The 19,132-nt window shown below is 46.3% G+C and overlaps 1 protein-coding gene across 1 annotated transcript in view; it reads right to left on the bottom strand.

Annotated features, from left to right (window-relative positions):
- SUSD3 (sushi domain containing 3) overlaps positions 1–19,132 on the bottom strand; it is a 63,314-nt gene that overhangs the window by 11,240 nt on the left and 32,942 nt on the right. Inside the window, exons 2-4 of the mRNA XM_015421198.1 lie at positions 18,064–18,252; positions 14,752–14,899; positions 8,843–9,010 (exon numbers count right to left, since the gene is read on the bottom strand). Of these exons, the coding sequence (XP_015276684.1) occupies positions 8,843–9,010; positions 14,752–14,899; positions 18,064–18,252 (505 nt within the window). The remainder of the gene's footprint in view (positions 1–8,842; positions 9,011–14,751; positions 14,900–18,063; positions 18,253–19,132) is intronic.

Raw genomic sequence — 19,132 nt, 5'->3', positions numbered from 1 at the left:
GCTGGGGGCGAGGCCATGACCATACAAGGGAAAACCATAGAGTTTTCCCTTGTATGGCCGTGGCCCCACCCCCAGCGTGCCCCGTGGGCCCGCATCACTTCCGGGTGACGCGCACATCGGGGTGGAGTTCCCCCCAGGGGCCCGATCCAGCAGCGCCAGGGAACGGGCCTCTGGGGCGGGGTTTTCACCGCCCCCCGGGGGGACTTGGGATTCCTAGTCAGACTCTGGTCTGTGTGATTCAGAGGCCCAGGCAAAACTTGAGGATTGGAACTCAAAATTACTCAGGCAGCAAGGGAAGGATAATTGGCTGTAGGGCAATGCCCCCCCCCCCAACTGGTATACAGTTGATCTCCCCCTCACTGTGCTGCCTGAGACTCATGTACCATGGAGGATCAGCTGTGTACAGTAGTCTGGGGAAGCACTGCCATACAGCTGATCACCCTTTCCCGCATGCTGCCCAAGTTTCAGGCAGCACAGGGTGTCAGCTGTAGAGTGTTTAGGGGGCCTACTGTCCTACAACTAACGAGTTTATTCACAAATTCAGAACAATGGACCCCCCCCCCCCCGTGCTGAATAGGAACACAGGATCCTAATCTCAGTACAGAAGCTGATTTTCTGCCCCCAGGCATTTCTCCACTGCTTTAATCACGTTAATCCCTATGCACAATGTACCTCTGCATCCTTCCTGAGTTCCTTCTTTGCAACACCCCTTTCACCTTCTGACTGTGATATAAGGCCTCAGAGATCTCCATTCAAACTCATATCTAATGAAGTGAGTTTTGCCTTGCAAAACGTATACCCAAAAAATCTTATTGGTCTCTTAGGTGCTAGTGGACTTGAATCTAGCAATCTCTTTCACAGGATCTCACATGCAAATAATTTAATAGCCCCAGTCTGTGCAGGACTGCCCTTGAACCTCATCCAGAAACTGCAGCTAGTGCAAAATATGGCGGTACGCCTACTGACAGCAGGCATGCAGTCACCTGGTGTTGTGCCAATTGCACTGGCTGCCAATTGAGTACCGGGTCCAATTCAAGGTTATGGTAATGATCTTCAAAGCCCTATGCGGCCAGGGACCCACATACATACAGGACCAACTCTCACAATATGTGCCCCAAAGAGCTTTACGCTCAGTTGAGCAACACCTTCTGGTAGTCCTTGGCCCGAAAGAAGCCTGTTTAGCCTCAGCAAGGGTGAGGGCCTTTTCTGTCCTGGCCCGGGCCTGGTGGAACATGCTCCCACTTGAGATCAGGGCCCTGCAGGACTTATTACAGTCCTGCAGGGCCTGCAAAACAGAGCTGTTCCGCCAGGCCTTTGGCTGAAGTGGCAGACGTCTGATCCATCTTGGCCTCCCCTGCTCACAGTGCTCGCTCAGTTTGCTCTGTGTTGCAGTGCTTATAGTGCCCATTATGACTTGCCTTGCTTAAGAGGTCAATCAGAGCATTACTGGTAAATAGGTTGCTATTAATTACCATTCAATCTAGCATCTTCCAGGTAGCACCATGAACTGTCTGAATAATTGCCGTCTTACTGTGATCTGACTGAACTTATATGTCATTTTATTGTGGCTTAGTTTAAATGGTTGTTTGTTTGCTTTAAATGTCTTAATATATTATGTGCTCAATAGGGTTGTCAAGTCCTACCTGTTGCTGCAGCAGGGGACTCGGATGTCCGTGGCCCTGCCCCCAGCATGCCCGGCATGGTTGCGTCACTTCTGGGTGATGTGCACGTCACGTACTTTGGGGGTGGGGTTCCCCCCGGGGCCCGATCCGCCCCCAGGGGGACTTGGCAAGCCTAGTGCTCAACTTACATCTTGTTACCCGCCCTGAGCCCACTCGTGGGGGACGGCAGGATATAAATCAAACAAATCAATTAAATAAATAAATAGATCTCTTTTTACTATTTACAACTTCTCTCTCCCTCCTCCTTTACTACATCCTCTCCCCCTTCTCTCATAAAGCTCCCAACTATTCCTAGAGCTAACCTTTGTCACTTCCAGTAAGTACACAAGTCTGAAGTTTTTTAAAAATTCTCCTGCCACTGCTCCAAACCACAACCTTAGGTACTAGGATTGCCAGGTCCCCTTGTCAATCTGGTGGCAAAACTCTACGGTAAATTCACCCTAAAACCATAGAGTTTTGCCCCCAAACCAGAGCATCCCCACACAACATCCTCATTGTGATGATGACACTCTCATTTTGGGGCAAAACTCTACGGTAAATTCACCCTAAAACCATAGAGTTTTGCCCCCAAACCAGAGCATCCCCACACAACATCCTCATTGTGATGATGACACTTCTGGGTGATGTCATCACATTAGAGATGTCACGTGGCAATGTCCATGTTTAGGGGTGGGGCTTCCCCTGCTGGCCAGCTAGTCTGTGGCGGGGAAAAGCCCCTGAAAGTGGGGGATCCCCTGCTCAGACCTGGAGGCTGGCTACCATATTATGCACTCCTTTCATCAGGAAATGGGAAATAACTCTATGGTTACCTGCTAGCCCCTGGAGTAGAGTTGCCAGGTCCCTAGGGTTGCCAAGTCCCACAAACTCACCGGCGGGGGAGGCTCCGATGGAAGTGATGTGCGACGTTGCCCACGTTGGGGGCGTGGCCCCGATCGTCAGGGGGAAAACCATAGAGTTTTCCCTCTGGTGATCCGTCCACGCCCCCAACATGGGCGACGTGGTTGCATCACCTCCGGTGACGCAGCCACATCGCTCTTCAGGGGGTGGAGTTCCCCCCGGGGCCCGATTCTGTGGCGGCGGAAATTGGGCCTCCAAAGCGGGGGTTTCCCCGCCCCCCGCCCCCACTTGGCAGCCCTACAGGTCCCTCCTGGAAACTGGCGAGGAATGGGAGGGGCTTAACAGCAGCGGGAGGCCAAGACTACATCACCAGCAATGTGGCAATGTCACTTCCGGTGCGTACCAGAAATGACATCATCATGTTGGGACTTCCCAGCAATGTTCTGGCATTTGGGCAAAACTCTATGGTAAAAATGGCTTCTACCATAGAGTTTTTGCTTAAGTACCAGAGCATCGCCTGGATGTTGCTGATGTGATAAGAACATAAGAGACGCCAATGTTGGATCAGGCCAATGGCCCATCTAGTCTAACACTCTGTCACACAGTGGCCAAACATACCAGGTGCCATCAGGAGGTCCAGCAGTGGGGCCAGGACCATAGAAGCCCGCCCACTGTTGCCCCCCCCCCCAGCACCAAGAGTACAATGCATCACTTGTCCCAGCCTGAGAGTTCCTATCTATACCTTGTGGCTAATAATGTCACTTCCATTACATTGCCTGCAACATAGCCTCAGCCCCCCTCCTGCTCCTGGTAAGCCTCCAGAGGAGGGCTGGCAACCCAACTCTGCAGTGATCCCTCATTTCCTAATGGGAGAGTACCCAAAACAATATAGCTATGCTTCATATTTGCTAGACAACCAAGGAGAGAGGAGGAAGGCTCTGCTCGTTCTGCCACCACAGCAAGTGGGGTAGCCACAGCCGTTCTGACTTCAACGTTTGAGCCACAGAATTCCAGATAAACATCCTTCTCCCTTCATGCTTCAGCCAGTTCCATCCTGCTCCATGCAAAGTATCCTGACCTACTGTTTGAGTCTCTGTACTGAAGTTAATGGGACATAAAATTGTTTTCTCTAAAGTTCTGACGTTACTGCTGTGGAGCATTGTTGCCGCTTCACACTCTGAATATTTTGCAAGTGAGGAGAGACTCCCTTGGCTCAGAAGCACTTTGGCTTTGGCTTTGGAACATGAATGTTTCAAATAAAATTCTTTATTTATATAAATGGTCACATATATGTTTTTGGAGAAATGCCCTTCTAAAGTTTATTATTTATTTATTATTTTAATGTATATCCTGCCCTTCCCATAAGCGGGCTCAGGGTGGCTCACAACAATAAATACAACAATCTAAATTAATACAATGAAACCAGTCATGTGACAGCAGTAGGGAGGCCAGCTGGTAGATAAGGCCTTAATATAGCAACAGTTTATGTAAATAGATTTGTTGATTTATAGTGTTATTTTAGTGAATTAATCTGTTGATTTAATAGGTACCATTTTGCAGATATACAGATTGTGAGTTGAGTGTATTTTTACTCATATAAGCTGTTTTGTATCTAATTCTGGGACTGGCTCTCATGTGGATCGATAGGCCTGAGAATGGAGCCAGGGTCAGATGGGAGATACTTTTCTGCAGCCCTAAGGGACCACTAAGGTTTGCAGAAAAACATGTCTCCTCCCCCCCCCCATGCCAAACAGAGGAATAGAAAACATTAACCTCCTGTGAGCAGGGAAGTGGGGAGCAGGAAAAGCCAGTTGAATGGAAAGCCCACCGTTGATAACAGCCCTAGTGACACTGCCACTCCTTTGTGGGTAGGCAGGCAGGCGGGTAGGCAGGCAGGCAGGGGAGGAGTGAGAGCTGTCACTCCCCCCAGCCACTGAGGCAGCTGACATAAGCCCTGCTACTGCTGCTTCTCTTCTGTGGGGGGGGGAGGAGGAGCAGAATCTGCCCTGTCCCCCACTGAGGTGGCAACAGTGTTGCAGATAAGTGGGTGGGATTAGCTGCTACTAATCACCCCCTCTGCCATCAAGGCTGCTGACACCAACCCTCTTCTTTCTTCTGAAGGCAAGAAGATCAGGGAGGAGGAGCAGGAGAGGGGGAGCAGGCAGGCAGGCAGGTTAGTGAATTACCGGCCTGGTGGTTGAGTAGGGGGGAGGATGGGATTGGGCTCTCCCTCTCTGTGACCAAATTCCACTTGCCCCACTCTGCCAGACTCAGGCACAAATGGGTATAAGTGCCCCCCCTGATTTTAAGATATGGATCTGTTTGCGTGCCAAGTGCCAATGAGTTGCAGCCGACTTATGCCAACCCCTCGTGGGGGTTTCAAGGCAAGAGACGTTCAGAGGTGGTTTGCTTTTGCCTGTCTTTGTGCAGTGACCCTGGACTTCCTTGGTGGTCTCCCATCAAAGTACTAACATGGCCTACCCTGCATGGCTTCCAAAATCTGATGAGATTAGGCTAGCCTGGACTATCCAAGTCAGGGCAGATATGGAGCTACCTGGATCAAATTAACAAGAGCCACAGATGAATTGAACGGGCCCAGGTAAACAAGAGGAAGGAGCCCAACTTGCCCCCAGAGATACAGTTATCCTTACAATGGCCCCGGTCACACGGGGGGGGGGAGCACGGCCAAAGCGCGGCTTTTCTGAGCCGCAGCAAAATAGACGTGCAGTGGTGGGATCAGACAAATCCCTTGAGCCGCCGTGCAGTTGATCCCCGGCATGATCAGATGCCTGGGGGGGGGAGCCACGGAACGGAGAGCGAGGCAGCTGGCTGCGCATGTGTGCACATGCGCAGTTTGGCCGGGAGCCTTGAATGCTGCGGAAGACAGGCGCGTTGGCGATCTCACGGCTGCCCTTGCTGCGGAGCTTCAGGTAGGTAGTAGTCTTTTCTAGGTTTTTTTTTAATGCGAGGTTTCGCCCGGAAAGGACGTATCGGGGACGGGTGCGCTCCGCTTCCCAGAAGTTGCGGTGTGATCGTGCCCGTTTGTGCACCCAGATCCATCCCTCTTGTGGGGCAAAACCTCCCATGTGACCAAGGCCAATATATATCTAATTCCTCAATAAAGCATACTTTCTGATAAACAGCTCCCCAGATCTTTGTATGCACTGAGGTAAATAAAAATTTAACCACTCACCCAAGATAAACTATTTGTTTAAATATTTACATATGTAAATTCACATTTAACTAAACACCACCTAAACTTGGATACACAGTCCTTTGCAAACATAGTCAAACTGTTTCTGCTCCATAGAGACTAACACAAAGAAGAGTTTTTTAAAGTATTTTGTAGCTTTAGGGGAACAAATAACTACACGCTACTTGCTAGATGATACATTTCATGATTAATGTTTAGATTTAAAAGAACTAGCAGGAAAACGAAAGCAAAGGGTACCAGAAAACTAAATTGACTGCATATTCATCCTGAGTCAGCACTTAGTAGCATGCAGGTGTCTAGTATTAAAAACTGGCTCTTAATCCTTTTGACAAAGTGCCTTTGGGTGTAATCACTGTGTAATTAGCTATATAACTCTCAATCAAATCCCTTAAAGCTCAAAAATTGATTAAATAGCTGCTAGACTTTATTTACTGTTTTCATTTTTTCCCCAGGAACATAACGCTGGTTAACCTAGCGATAAACTAGAAAGTAAATAATTGTAAATCAAGAAAATAACACCCAGCGAAGACTGTATACAGCATGGACAATGAGCAAAGAAAATTATATCATACATTATAATGTATTAAATCTAAGCACTGTGAGAACAATGTCTATGACATTATAAGGCATCAAAGGGCAAAATAGTCATTCCACTCCCCATCCCAGTCAATGGATGACCAATGAGCAAAACAAATAGACACAGGGCTCTTCCACGTTCTTGTTTTCTTCACTTGTGTGTTCCTATTGCTTCAGGTTTTCTTTACTTTTCCACACATGTTTTGCTCCCTCTAGTGGTCAATTCAATATTACATTGCTGCAAGTCTGCCATGAAGTAAAGGTAAAGGTTCCCTTGCTCGAAAGCCAGTCGAATCCGACTCTAGGGTTGCGGTGCTCATCTCCGTTTCAAAGCCGAAGAGCCAGCGCTGTCCAAAGATGTTTCCGTGGTCATGTGGCCGGCCTGACTAAACACCAAGGCGCACGGAACGCTGTCACCTTCCCACCGAAGTGGTACCTATTTATCTACTTGCAATTTCTTGCTTTTGAACTGCTAAGTTGGCAGGAGCTGGAACTAGAGACGGGAGCTCACTCCGTCATGCTGCACACTCGGGTCTCTGCTGAACTACTGACCTTCCACAGCCTGCAGTTCAGCGTCTTAACCACTTGACCTGCAGATTTAATACCAAATTGACCACTAGAGGGAATAAAACATGTGAGGAAAATGGAGGGGGGAAGCAACAGGAACACTCAAACAAGGAAAATGAGAATGCAGAAGAGTCCACAGTCTCCTAAATTCTGCTCCTAAAGAGTGGCCCTGTTCCTGCTTCCCATAAGCCAGCGTGATAGATCTGTGCTGGTGGGCCATCACTGAGAAAAGGACCAAAACGTTGTTCAGGAGAACTATTTGTATGGCTGGGAGGTTCAAAGGAAATACTGTCAATCAACAACTTCTAGTGGGTTATGATCCTGCTGGACTATGGATTGAACTAACGAACTCATCCTAAGGGCTGCTTTGTTTTCGGCAGAACTAACAGAGGCTTCCACTGCAGAATCTGAAGTCGTGCTCATGAGGCCGAGGCGCAGGCATGAGATGAGGGAAGCCCCACTTTCTGCCTCACTTCAAGGGCTGTCTGTCCTAACTTTCCCTTAGCCCGAGTGTTGCACAAACCAGAAACTTCAGTTCAAAGGTTTCCTGTAAATGGTAAAGCATGTGGACAGCTGTGCTTCACTGGTACTATTTTAGCTGCCTAGGGGGAATGAAATGATGCATAGGATTGGACCATTAGCCTCATTCGGTTGTCTATCTAGATGGAGCTTAACCTAAAGTAACACATTTATTTACAGGATCCCCTCCTAGTTCTCAGTCTGTGTTTTATTACAACACACAGCTGCCATTTTTACGGTTATTCTTCTTCTTATCGCTAGCAGCACAAAGCAGCAGTAATAAATTGGAAAGCAGAGCACAATATACAACTGATGTACTGGGGCTCTATCAGCCCCTGCTTCCACTATCGGTAGCTCCACAGCTCAGCTCCCTGCTGTTCTCAACAGGTCTCCTTCCCCGAAAAACTATGAGCCGTGCATATTGCTGTTGAGTGCCAGCTTGTGACACATCTTAATAGTCAGCAAGATGACTCTACATATTGAACCACTAAATGAAAGTGAGGGAGGTTACCCCCACTGAGACCATTGCTCTGAGGCACTAAAGCTTGGCCTGGCTAATTATCAAGGTATGGAAGACATAGAGCGTAATTGATGTCAAGCAAAAGGCTGTTGCGGTGTTCTGCAGACAGGTTGTTTGGCCGGTTTGTGTTCCCACGCGCAAGTGTCAAACAAGAAATCTGCCTAGCAGATGAACTGGTACGGCAGCACAAAAGTATAAAGGACAGCTTGCTCATTCTTTCCAGATGCTTTGCCCGGTTGACATTTACAGTTGTTGAATATTTTATCCCCATGTGACTTTGGACTCCCTGGACAAAGAGAACATACATGTGAAAGGCTGCAGATTCTATCAGGACGTCTGCATTATGCATCTCTTGTAGTACATATACCTTGCAGTCCAGGAGACGGGAAACAAAAATGACATGCCTGCAACTGGTCGAAGAATCCGATAAGGGTGCATTTTCTGGTGGTGCACCAAATTCAGCTACCTCCTAGCTCTGCTTAGTTAGTGCCAATGTATACATGCTTGAGGCTGTACTTTACTTTGGGGGCATTACTCAAAAATAATGCACAATACACACTAAAGTGTACCATGCTCACTAAAATGGTATCACTGAATTAAACCAGTGACTCACTACATACAGGCAAGGGCTGAATGAGCAAAACTGAGAATGATCAAAGGTTTCATTTTGCAGTATGGTATCTGTACTGAAAACCAGCCATCTAGTAATGCCTGGAATGACAAAGGTATTTTAGCACTCTACAGGGTGAAGCCTAGATAGTAATAATTGTACATATGATGGAGAGTTAATAGACTTGGCCGAAAATCAGAGTTTTCAATCCTGTATAGCACTTGAACATCTGCTTCCAGCAGTCTCCTTTCATGACAAACAACCCCATAAATAACATATGGAAAATGCAACTTAACACGATACAGTCGTGATCTTACCTGCAGAAGCCCTGGTTGTCATAGGCCATGTTAAAACTATCACCAAATCCATCTTTCTTCTTCGTTTTCTTATTGTTGTTGTTGTTGTTTCTGCCTTTAAAACCAAAGTAGGCAGCTTGCATGGTTTCCAGTTCTTCAGTTCTGAGCTGGTACCACAGCTGCATATCTCTGGAAAAGCAGACACCATTTTAAGGAGTAGCAGAACATGAGATGTGATTTAAGTGTTTGTAGTGGTCTATACACTTGTAAAAACAACAGTGTGGCAACCCTGGTGTTTTCCACATTCTCATTTTATTCGCTGGTAAGTTTCTGTTTTTTTTGAGGGGGGGGGGGTTCCTCTTCCATATGTGTTTTGCTCCCTCTAGTGGTCGATTTGATATCACACAGTCATTTCCAGCCTATCTCCTGCAGATTTAAACTGCAGGTTTTAATGTGGGACATAAATTTGTGTGATATTGAATCAACCTCTAGAAGGAGCAAAGAACATGAGAATGTGGAAAAGCCCACTAGCATGGAATGCCTCACTTTTTACACCCACTTAGAATAATAGAATCACAGAGTTGGAAGAGGTCATACAGGCCATCTCGACCAACCACCTGCTCAATGCAGGATCAGCCTAGACTCTAGAACATCCCTGACAAGTGCTTGTCCAGCTGCTGCTTGAAGACTGCCAGTGAGGGGGAGCTCACCACCTCCCTAGGCAGCTGATTCCACTGCTGTACAACTCTTACTGTAAAAAAGGTTTTCCTAATATCCAGCCAGTACCTTCTTTAATTTAAACCTTAATTTAAGCCCATTATTGTGAGTCCTGCTCTCTGCTGCCAAGAGGAACAGCTCCCTGCCCTCCTCTAAGCGACAGCCCTTCATATACTTAGAGTAATCATGACCCCCCCAACCTCCTCCATTTGTCTTTTCGTCTGTTTCCAGCTACCACTTCTAATTATCAGGGCCGGCTCACCCACTAGGCGAACTAGGCATTCGCCTAGAGCGCCAGGCCCTGGATGGGGCATCCAACTGTGCCTCCCCCCTGCCAAAAGCCCGCACGCCATTGCTGCTCCCAGCTGTGGCATGGGGGGACGCAAAACGGGACTGCAAGGCCACTTCGCCTTCCCCCTCCAGCTAGGGTCGGCTTTTGTAAATGCAAACGCGGGGTGTTTTGTTTTGGGTACCCGGAAACCTCGGCGCCTCCTCCTCACTTGCTTAAGATGTCTGGCCTCAGGCTGGGGAGCAAAAGCAACTTCCAATCCAGCTCCTGCGCCTCCGTCTCTTCGCACCGCCTTTGCATTTGCAACGCACCAACTTTGAGCTCCTCATTCTTGAGTTTGGAAGCTCTCGCTGCTGCTGCCGCAGCTCTGGAAGAGATTGCTCACCACCCTCTCCCTCCCCCCAAAGGCTCCCAGCAGCTTTTGGGCTCGCACCAAACAAACAGCTGCACTTTGGCTTGCAACAGAATCGCCTCTCCCCCTCCTCCCCTCCTGCCGCCCAGCAGCTCTCTTAAAGGGGCCGGTGCCGCTTCAATAGCGCCCTCGGAGTCACCCGAGATGTCCACTTGGCTCAGGCTTGCTCCTCGAGGGGAGTTTTGTCCAAAAAATTAAAATGCAAGCAAATGGAACCTCCACCCCAGATCCTCTTGGCATTCAGATGCATCACGGCTGCAGTCCTAAGAGGGCATTTTCCTGGGAGTGAGTCCCATGGCATGACGGGGGACCTCCTTCCGAGTAAACCTGCAGTGGATTGGGGGCCGATGGGAGGGGAGGCAGCCGAGGGAGGGGCCAGCTGGTCTGGGGGGGCGCACGGACTTGGCCCGGGACTCCCCTCCCCACCTCTCCAAAGGGGGGAGAGAAGTTGGATTTCCTTCTCTCCAGGCCCTGCCTGGAGGTTGGCAACCCCGTAACTGGGCACGGGGGCGCCAGAAGGTAACTTCACCTAGGGCACAAAAAACCCCTCAGGCCGGCGCTGCTAATTATATTTACCCATCCCTCAGGTAGGGTTGCCAGCCTCCAGCTGTGGTCTTGAGATCTCCCCAGAATTACAACTGATCTTCAGGTAACGGAGATCAGTTCCCCTGGAGAAAATAGCTGCTTTGGAGGATGGACTTTATGGCATTATACCTTGATGAGATCAGTCCCTTCCCCACACCCTGCCCTCCCTAGGTTTCACCCTCCAAATCTCCAGGAAATTCCTAACCCAGAGCTGGAGATGGTCCACCTGATACAAGAGCAGTTTGTGGGACTTGTGCAAACATAAGCAACAACCTCCTTAATAGAACATTCCTGTGCAGTAAGAGCATGCATGTTGACCATAACATCTGGTTGCCTGTATACATGTGCTAAAAACTGCGATGACTGCTGTTATGTTGGAAGTGGCTCTGAATCACAGAAGAGCTTGTAAATATTACAGTGGCCAAGGTGAGGGCAGGGGTGGAGGGACCTGCCATGTGTATCCACAATGCGCCATTTCAAATTTTGGGAGGAGGACTAGGAGGGGGTAGTTTCAGAACCAATGATCAACTTTTAAATTTAACTTATCTTTAAAATACGAAAAGCAGGCAATTTCAGGAGCATTTCCTGCTCTTGTCTTCAGTATTTATTATCATAATAACAACAGTAACGTTACTACCACAGCAGGAAAAGTCACTCATTTTAAAGCCAAGCAGGGGTTTTCTTTTTTACTTCTCACACTTAATTCTTGTGACCATATAACAGCACGTACAAATACTGTTGGCCAGTGTGGGTACAGAAAGCTTGTGGCAGGGAGTGGATTATGCCATAATCTCTTACACTTGAAATCAGTTGGAGAGCCTTTCATAATTACTACAGACAAACTATATAGATTAGATAAAGCTGTTAGAGGAGTTATAAATTGAAATTGATTAATACTCAAAACTGTATAATTATATTCTCGTAGTTATATTCATTGATCTTTTATAGTTACATATTCACTGGTTATTGTATGGTAGTATTAGCCTTGTATATAAAAAAATGTTTTCTTACTATTTTCTTATGTTTCTTGTTTATATGTTTTTCTGCCTAGGAAATAATGGAAATATACATGGAAAGATATTATGCTGAAGTCTGGATTCTTTTACCATATTTTGATTTGTTATGATATTCTTTGCTATGATACTCTTTCATGTTTTATATTCCTATATTATTCAGTGTCCTAAAATGTGTTTAACATATGGTGTTTTATGCTTCTCACCTTTCCCTTTGTCCTTTTTCATTTTGTATCCCCTTAAATGGTAAGATATTTTTTAAAAAAAGAAAAAAGAAATCAGTTGATACAAAATAATAATTTTTATTTCAGGGAAGTCTAATAAACCTCTCATGATGAGTAAAGACAAAAGTATTGTTGTTATGTTGATTATAGTATTTTAGCTGAGAAATATAGCTGAATCTTTCTGATCTGCTTGTCTGTGCTGCAGTCACTGGTTTTTTCAAGGCAAAAATATTAATGTCAGTTAGTTTCATGGCTTTTCTTCAATTTAGGCATTTTGTTACCTGACATGAACAATTCAAATTACGTTCTCCCACTACAGGCCCTTATATTTATATTTGGAATATTTAACATTAACTACTGCTTAACATATAGTATTTACTCCTTAATAAAACAGCAGCTTTTATTGCAGATGACTGGAACAACAAAATGGGGAAAAAAAACCTTGTTGTTGTTCTATAACATGATATTCATCTGAAATTTCTTTTTGGAGGTATTTTTGAGTGGCCTTTTAAAATATGAAGACCATACAACTGCAGAAGCAAAGCAACAGGGCATATTCTAAAACAACTACCCTATAATAAATTCAGGTGGGGTAGCCGTGTTGGTCTGAAGCAGCAGAACAAAGTCTGAGCCCAGTGGCACCTTTAAGACCAACAAAGTTTTATTCAAGCTTTTGTGTGCATCCACGCTTCTTTGGAAACAATGAAATGGAAATTATCAGCAAATTAGCATACAGCATAATGAAAATGCTTAACAGAGTCAATGACCAAACATGAATAACAAGGTTAGTTTATATGGTTACCATTTGCTTGGGTTTAATTCTGGGGGGAAACATAGTGAAGGAAAATAAATATGTCAGAATTGGAGACTGATGGGCAGATGTATCCTTAATTGTGGAATGCTGAGAATAATTAACTGAGACCCTATCATTACACTCCATCCGTCTCCTCTCAAGCATGGAGGCGACCTTAAAGCATCTTCTTCTTTGAAGTGGGGCAATTGGCTGTGTAGAGTTATCTCCCCTGTCCCCAGACCAGAGAAATACATTCCAATCTACCATTCCAAATTACATTACATTCTACTATTCATCAGGGGTCATTTCATAGAAAAAGAGCTGCAGGAGCTCATTGGCATGCGGTATGCTAATGAGCTACTAGGCTATTAGCATATGTCGCACACCCTGACATCACTGGAAGTGATGTCAGAAAGGAAAGCAAAAAAGGGGGGAAGGCATCTTCAACAGCCTCCCCTTCCCTTCTCCAGCTGGCCTGCATGTGTGTGGAGGGAAGCGAAGAGAGAAGGGGTTTAAAGTTTAGTTGGGCCACAGAAGGAGGAAAGAGGGGAGGAAAGAGAGGGAGTAGAGAGAAGGAAAGAAGGAAGGAAAGAGGGAAAGAAAGAGAAGGAAAGAAGGAAGGAAAGAAGGGATAAAAAGAGAGAAGGGAAGAAGGAGGGAGAGAGGGAAAGGAGGGGGAAATGGCAAAGAGATGAGGGGAGGGAGGGAGGCTCTCCCACCACCTACCCCCATAGGGCTGCCAAATGCAGCTGGGGGGCGGGGAATCCCCCGTTTCGGAGCCCCGATTCCCGGCGTGCCGAAATTGGGGCCCGGGGGAAACCCCACCCCCGCGTGCGCGTCACCCGGAAGTGACGTCTCACGCTGGGGGCGGAGCCACGCCATTTGAGGGGAAAACAAATGGCAGCGCGCGCATCCCCCAGCAGCTCCAGGGACGGCCGGACGATCCCCCGCCGGTAAGAACTTCAGATTTGGCAACCCTATACCCCCATCAGGCCCCCGCCACCCCCATCTCCACAGATCCCTTACTTACCACTTCGGCGCGGGCCGGGGAAGCCGGAAGTGGGGTTCTCCAGGCCTCCCCTGGGGCACAGCACTTCTGGGTGGGCCCGGGGAAGCTGGCTGTGGGGCTCTCCAGGCCCCCCTGGGCCACAGCGCTTCTGGGTGGGCCCAGGAAAGCCAGCTGCAGGGCTCTCCAGAGCCCCCCAGGCCGCAGCGCTTCGGTGCGGGCCCAGGAAAACCGGCTGCGGGGCTCTCCAGGCCTCCCCTGGGCCACAGCGCTTCGGTGCGGGGAGCTGGGGGTGGAGCTTGCCACCACCACCATTTGCACCCACTCCTGGGCTGCCGGAGCAGTGCTCCGGCACTCCGGCCCCAAATGACCTCTGCTATTCATTATGTTACATTACAATCTAGTATTCTAATCTATTATTTCAAACAAGAAATAAAATAAAGAGGACCATATAAACTAAGCTTGTTATTCTTGTTTGGTCCTTGACTCTGTTAAACTTCTTCATTATGCTGTGTGCTAATTTACTGTTCACCCTCTACCTATATGTATGGACTGGTAACTTCCATTTCATTGTCTCTGAAGAAGTGCGTATGCAGATGAAAGCTCATACCTTGAATAAAACTTTGTTGGTCTTAAAGTTGCCACTGGATTCAAACTTTGTTCTTACCTTATAGTAAGTGATCTTGAGGTAACATGCACTCTTGAAAACCTCTCCACAGTGTGTCATTCCCATGTCCTGGGCCAGATGTCCCCTATTTTCAAATAAATGTACAGCGAAAGAGAAAATGGGAGGGGGGGATCAACAATCTGCTTCTCATAGGGTTTGTACATCGATGTCACCTTAAAGCCCTTGGTCATCTTAAATGACCTTTCCTGTTAGACCTGATTTACCTTTGAGCTCTTCTTCTCTCAGTTTTCTTAACACATTTGATAAGACAACAGGTTAAAAAAGCCACAGACATCAACAGGATAATAGCACCGCTGACAATGGAGGCAATCACTGCAACTTTAAATCCAAAGGTTTCAAATTTGGATATGGCTGGAACAAAGCAAACACAAACATAGATTGACATCCACACTGAAATGTACCTGCTGCCAAGAATAATGGTTATAATAGTGAAGCAGGAAACCTTTGACTTGAGTAGGTATTGGTCGAAATTGTCAATCCAGGAACATGTCTCAAAGTAGACTATTTTAAAGTGTCCTATTTAAAAATTAGCAGTAAAACCCTCACAAGGAACTTGGCATCACAATTAATCCAGTTTTAAGCAGACAAGAATGAGGGAAGACAACCATCTTGGGATGTTAGGGCTGCCAAGTGGTGGCCCACCAAACCAAATGCCGCTTACTAGCTGAGTGTTGCGGTTTGCTAAGTGCTCAACAACTTCCCTGTTCTTGCTGTCCCTGTTTGCAGGCAGGGAAAACAAAAGGGATAAAAGCCCGTTTGTGGAGAACCATAAAGAGCTAGAAGGCTGTCTTCAGTTTTGCAGTGACTGCGTTTTTTAGACCCGAGGTACAGACCAATAAACTCAAAGCAGTACATTTAACAAGGAAAAAAAGAAAGAAAAAATGCATTCTGGAATGCCAGATGAGTTAATGGTTGGATGGCTCTGTAAGTTAATACCCTACCTGGCAGGCAATATTTAATGGGTTTCTGTTTACATTTCAAATACGCAGCACCAGGGTCAGTCTTTCCACTATGCCATGCAATACAGTGGTGCCTGCAGCTAAATTTGCAGCAGGAGATGCAAAGGGTTTTCTTTGCGGAGTGCCTTCTTGGTGCACACGTTGATGCCGCTTAGGAACAGTGTGGAGGATAAAGGATGGGTGAAGAACAAAACAATCCAAAGGACACAGTGATAGGAAGGAGGTGGTTTAACTTGTTCACCAGGCTTGGCCTCAGAGCAAACTGCAAGACACAGTCTGCTAATAAGCTTTCTCGAGAAGCACAGAGAGGACATGCTGTTCTGGGTTTGACAGGCATCGGGCCAAGCGGGACAGGAGATCAGAGAGATGTTTAGTCCAAGAGCTCCCTTAAGAAGAGCAAGAATAGGGCTAGTATCTTAACATACTGTCCTTAACATGATGCCCTAATTCTTAAGGACATCTCTGCTTTTACCTAAGTATCAGATGGAGGGGAAACATCTCCAGGTGCAAGAGATCATTTGCTGCAGCCAATAAACTAAGGTCCATCAAGAACACACAATGAGGCATTCTGGATGACTCCTCCACAAAGCTGGGCTCTTGTGCTATCAAGCAGAGGCATGCATTATCTGAGTCGAAAAGCTATTCTTTCAGCTGAATATAGTCTTTTTTCCAGCTGAGATAACCGAGCCCTAGGAGCACTGGATAGCTGAAGTTAAAGGCTGTTTAAAGGGCTCACAGTCCCTTTAAACACCTTCTGGGTGAACTCGTGGCTTGGAGAAAGCATTTAAAGGGACTGTGAGCCCTTTAAACACCTTTGGAGTTCACTTGCAGCTTGCAGAAGGGATTTAAAGGGATCACAATCCCTTTAAGTGGCTTTTCTCTTTCACTGAAACCAACAGAGGATGGGGGAACCTTCTTCAGTGCCTTTACCTCAAAAACCAGCCCCCTGTCTTTACCTCAAAAACCAGCCCCCCCCCCCCGCCAGATCAATTCCCCATTATACCCTGTGGGGAACACTGAATATAATGGTCACCATAGGGTATAACAAGGGGATAGAAGACCCCCCCCCCCCCCCCCCCAGGATTTCTGAAAAATCCTGACTCTGAATACCAAACCGGTATTGGGATTCAGGAATATCAGAAAATACCAATATTGGGGTGTGTTTTTTTCCAAGATACCTGAAAAATACTGGGTTTTTTGCACACACCCTACTTTCAAGAGCAGCCTGATGTGCAGGAAAAACGCTAAAGGCCATTAGTCCATCACTTGATTTCCATGCCTGTAATTAATCATCATCCACAAATGTCTGTATGCTGGACTACTGTTAAAGTCCCAGGAACAGGATTAGCAAAAAGATGACAACCCGAAGGGGACCTTACTGCAGATTGAAAAGCTGTTAGGGTATTTTGTCTTTCAAGTTTACACAAAAGTGTTTAAAAACAAGGGTGATTTGGTACAGGAAAGGTGCCACAGTTTAATGTATCATGGTAACGAGAACCACACAGGTTTAGATTTACTTCATTTATACCCTGCCAAAGCAGCATCCATTGTTTGCCCCTCCTCCATTGTACCCTTACAACACTCCTGTAAGGAAGGTCAGGCTGAGTGTGTAATTGGCCCAAGATCACCAAGCAACCTTCCATGGCAGAGTGAGGATTCAAATCTGGATCTCCCAGATTCCAGTCTGATACTCTTAACCACTGTGCCACACTGGCACTAGGCAAAGAATTGATGTTTGGACATTTACTGAAACAACTGGATAGCAAGACTTTAATACAGAAAAGAAATATTTTATAGTTTTATTAAGATGTCTTTGTATTGAGCTTAAACACTACAGATGTACAGTTGTCTACTGTCAGCTGTTTACTGTGATAGACACACAATTTTAACCCATATGTGCCATTATAATTCAGTTGGACAAGCAATTTCAGGGGAGCAGACAAGTCACTCCAAACAATTCTCATTTTAAAATTAGATGTGGATCTCTTAAGGGTTCCTTGAGCTCTATATCTGCTGTACGCGGAACACTTTGGGTTTAGCTTGAGGCTTCTCCCTCCTGCCCCCATCCAGTGTGATTACTGTCACTGATGTAATAAATAAGGAAAAGTACAGAGTGAGAAGCAGCTAATATTGTTGCCATTCAAGCCCTATTTGTCAATATGATAGCTGCTTTTCTTGGCTATCCACAGGCAATAGCCTAATTGCACTTCACCAAAGTTCTTTATGTTCAGATCAATCATTTTTCAAAAGTGTGGCATTAAATAAAAAAGGCTCTTCACAGATGTATTACACAAAGGAAGCAGACTTATTGGTCTGATCTGCAATCATCTGAGCAATTGCATCAAGTGTGTCTTAGACACCCCCCCGAACTGCTTCTGCAGTAATTTTATTAAAATCAGTGACATTTTATCCAGTGTGAAACTGCGCAAAAGCCTTTCCTTTATAACAATAAGGAATGAAATCTACTCTGCCTCGTTGCATCCACCAACACTAGCTCTGCCGGTGGTATAGTATACAGCAAAGAACCAACCAAAGTGTTTGGTAAAAAATACTTACGCTTACACGCAGGAATGTCTGCTGTCCAGTGAGTTTCATTTCCTTTCCAAATGCACGTGACAACTCTTTGCCCAATCAGCTGGTGTTCTGCAGAGCACTGGAACGCCAAGACTGTGCCGATGGTGGTGCCATTGCCATGGATTATCTGGGATGTGCCAAAATGAGGTGGGAATATCTGGTTGCATTGCCCTATTTAAAAAAAAATGTGGGGGAACATAGAAGCTCTATATATATCAATTTAACTCTGCATGTCCTATAAACAGAAGTGTCTTTAGAATCCCCCCTCTTTGATATTACTGTCAGCAGTGACTGAGGGAGAGGGAGAAAAGGAAACAGCCAAGCAACCCTCCGTCATGCCTGGATCCAGCCAAGAGCCCACCCCTTGCTCTCAGGCACTGACTGCCATCAGGGGGAGAAAAGGGAGGGGCCAGAATCCTCACATCATGTCTGGCTCAAGCCTTGGTTTATAATTGCTTTGGGAGCCAGTTTGGATTAAAGGAGAGTAAAATACAATGATTGAATATAACAGTTTTATGGTTACCAGCATAATACAAAGAACAGTGCAGGAAAACTGCTTTTTGTTCTAGGTATTAGAAAACATGGGTTTTTGTTTTCTTCTGGTTTATTTTTACGTTTGAACAAGTTATTCCCTTCCCATTGCAATTTAATCAAGGCAGAAGGGTAAGCATTCCAGCCTCCAGGTGGGACCTGGAGATCATTCCCCCTGGAGAAACCACAGAGATCAATTACCCTGGAGAAAATGGATGCTTTGGAGGGTGGACTCTATGGCATTGTACCCCACTGAGGTCCCTGTCCTCCTTGGGCTCCATCCAGGAGTTTCCCAACCTGAATCGGGCAACCTTATGCCCCCATTCCCCACTGGCAACCCTACAGAAGGGCCTTCAATAAAACGTAGCACTGATTTCACCAATGTAGTTAGAAACATTCTCCTCCTATGATCTATAAACTGCACTTCAACTTGCATTCAAAACTAGTACAGCAATGCACCATCACTTCCCCTGCCTACAGGACTAGTCTATAAATTAATAGTATCAACACCTATTCGTAG

This window comes from Gekko japonicus, unplaced genomic scaffold, assembly GCF_001447785.1.
Source record: "Gekko japonicus isolate JY-2015 unplaced genomic scaffold, Gekko_japonicus_V1.1 scaffold149, whole genome shotgun sequence".
Classification (NCBI taxonomy): domain Eukaryota; kingdom Metazoa; phylum Chordata; class Lepidosauria; order Squamata; family Gekkonidae; genus Gekko; species Gekko japonicus.
The sequence above is the reverse complement of the archived record's forward strand: the minus strand, read 5'-3'. Positions and strand labels throughout refer to the sequence as shown.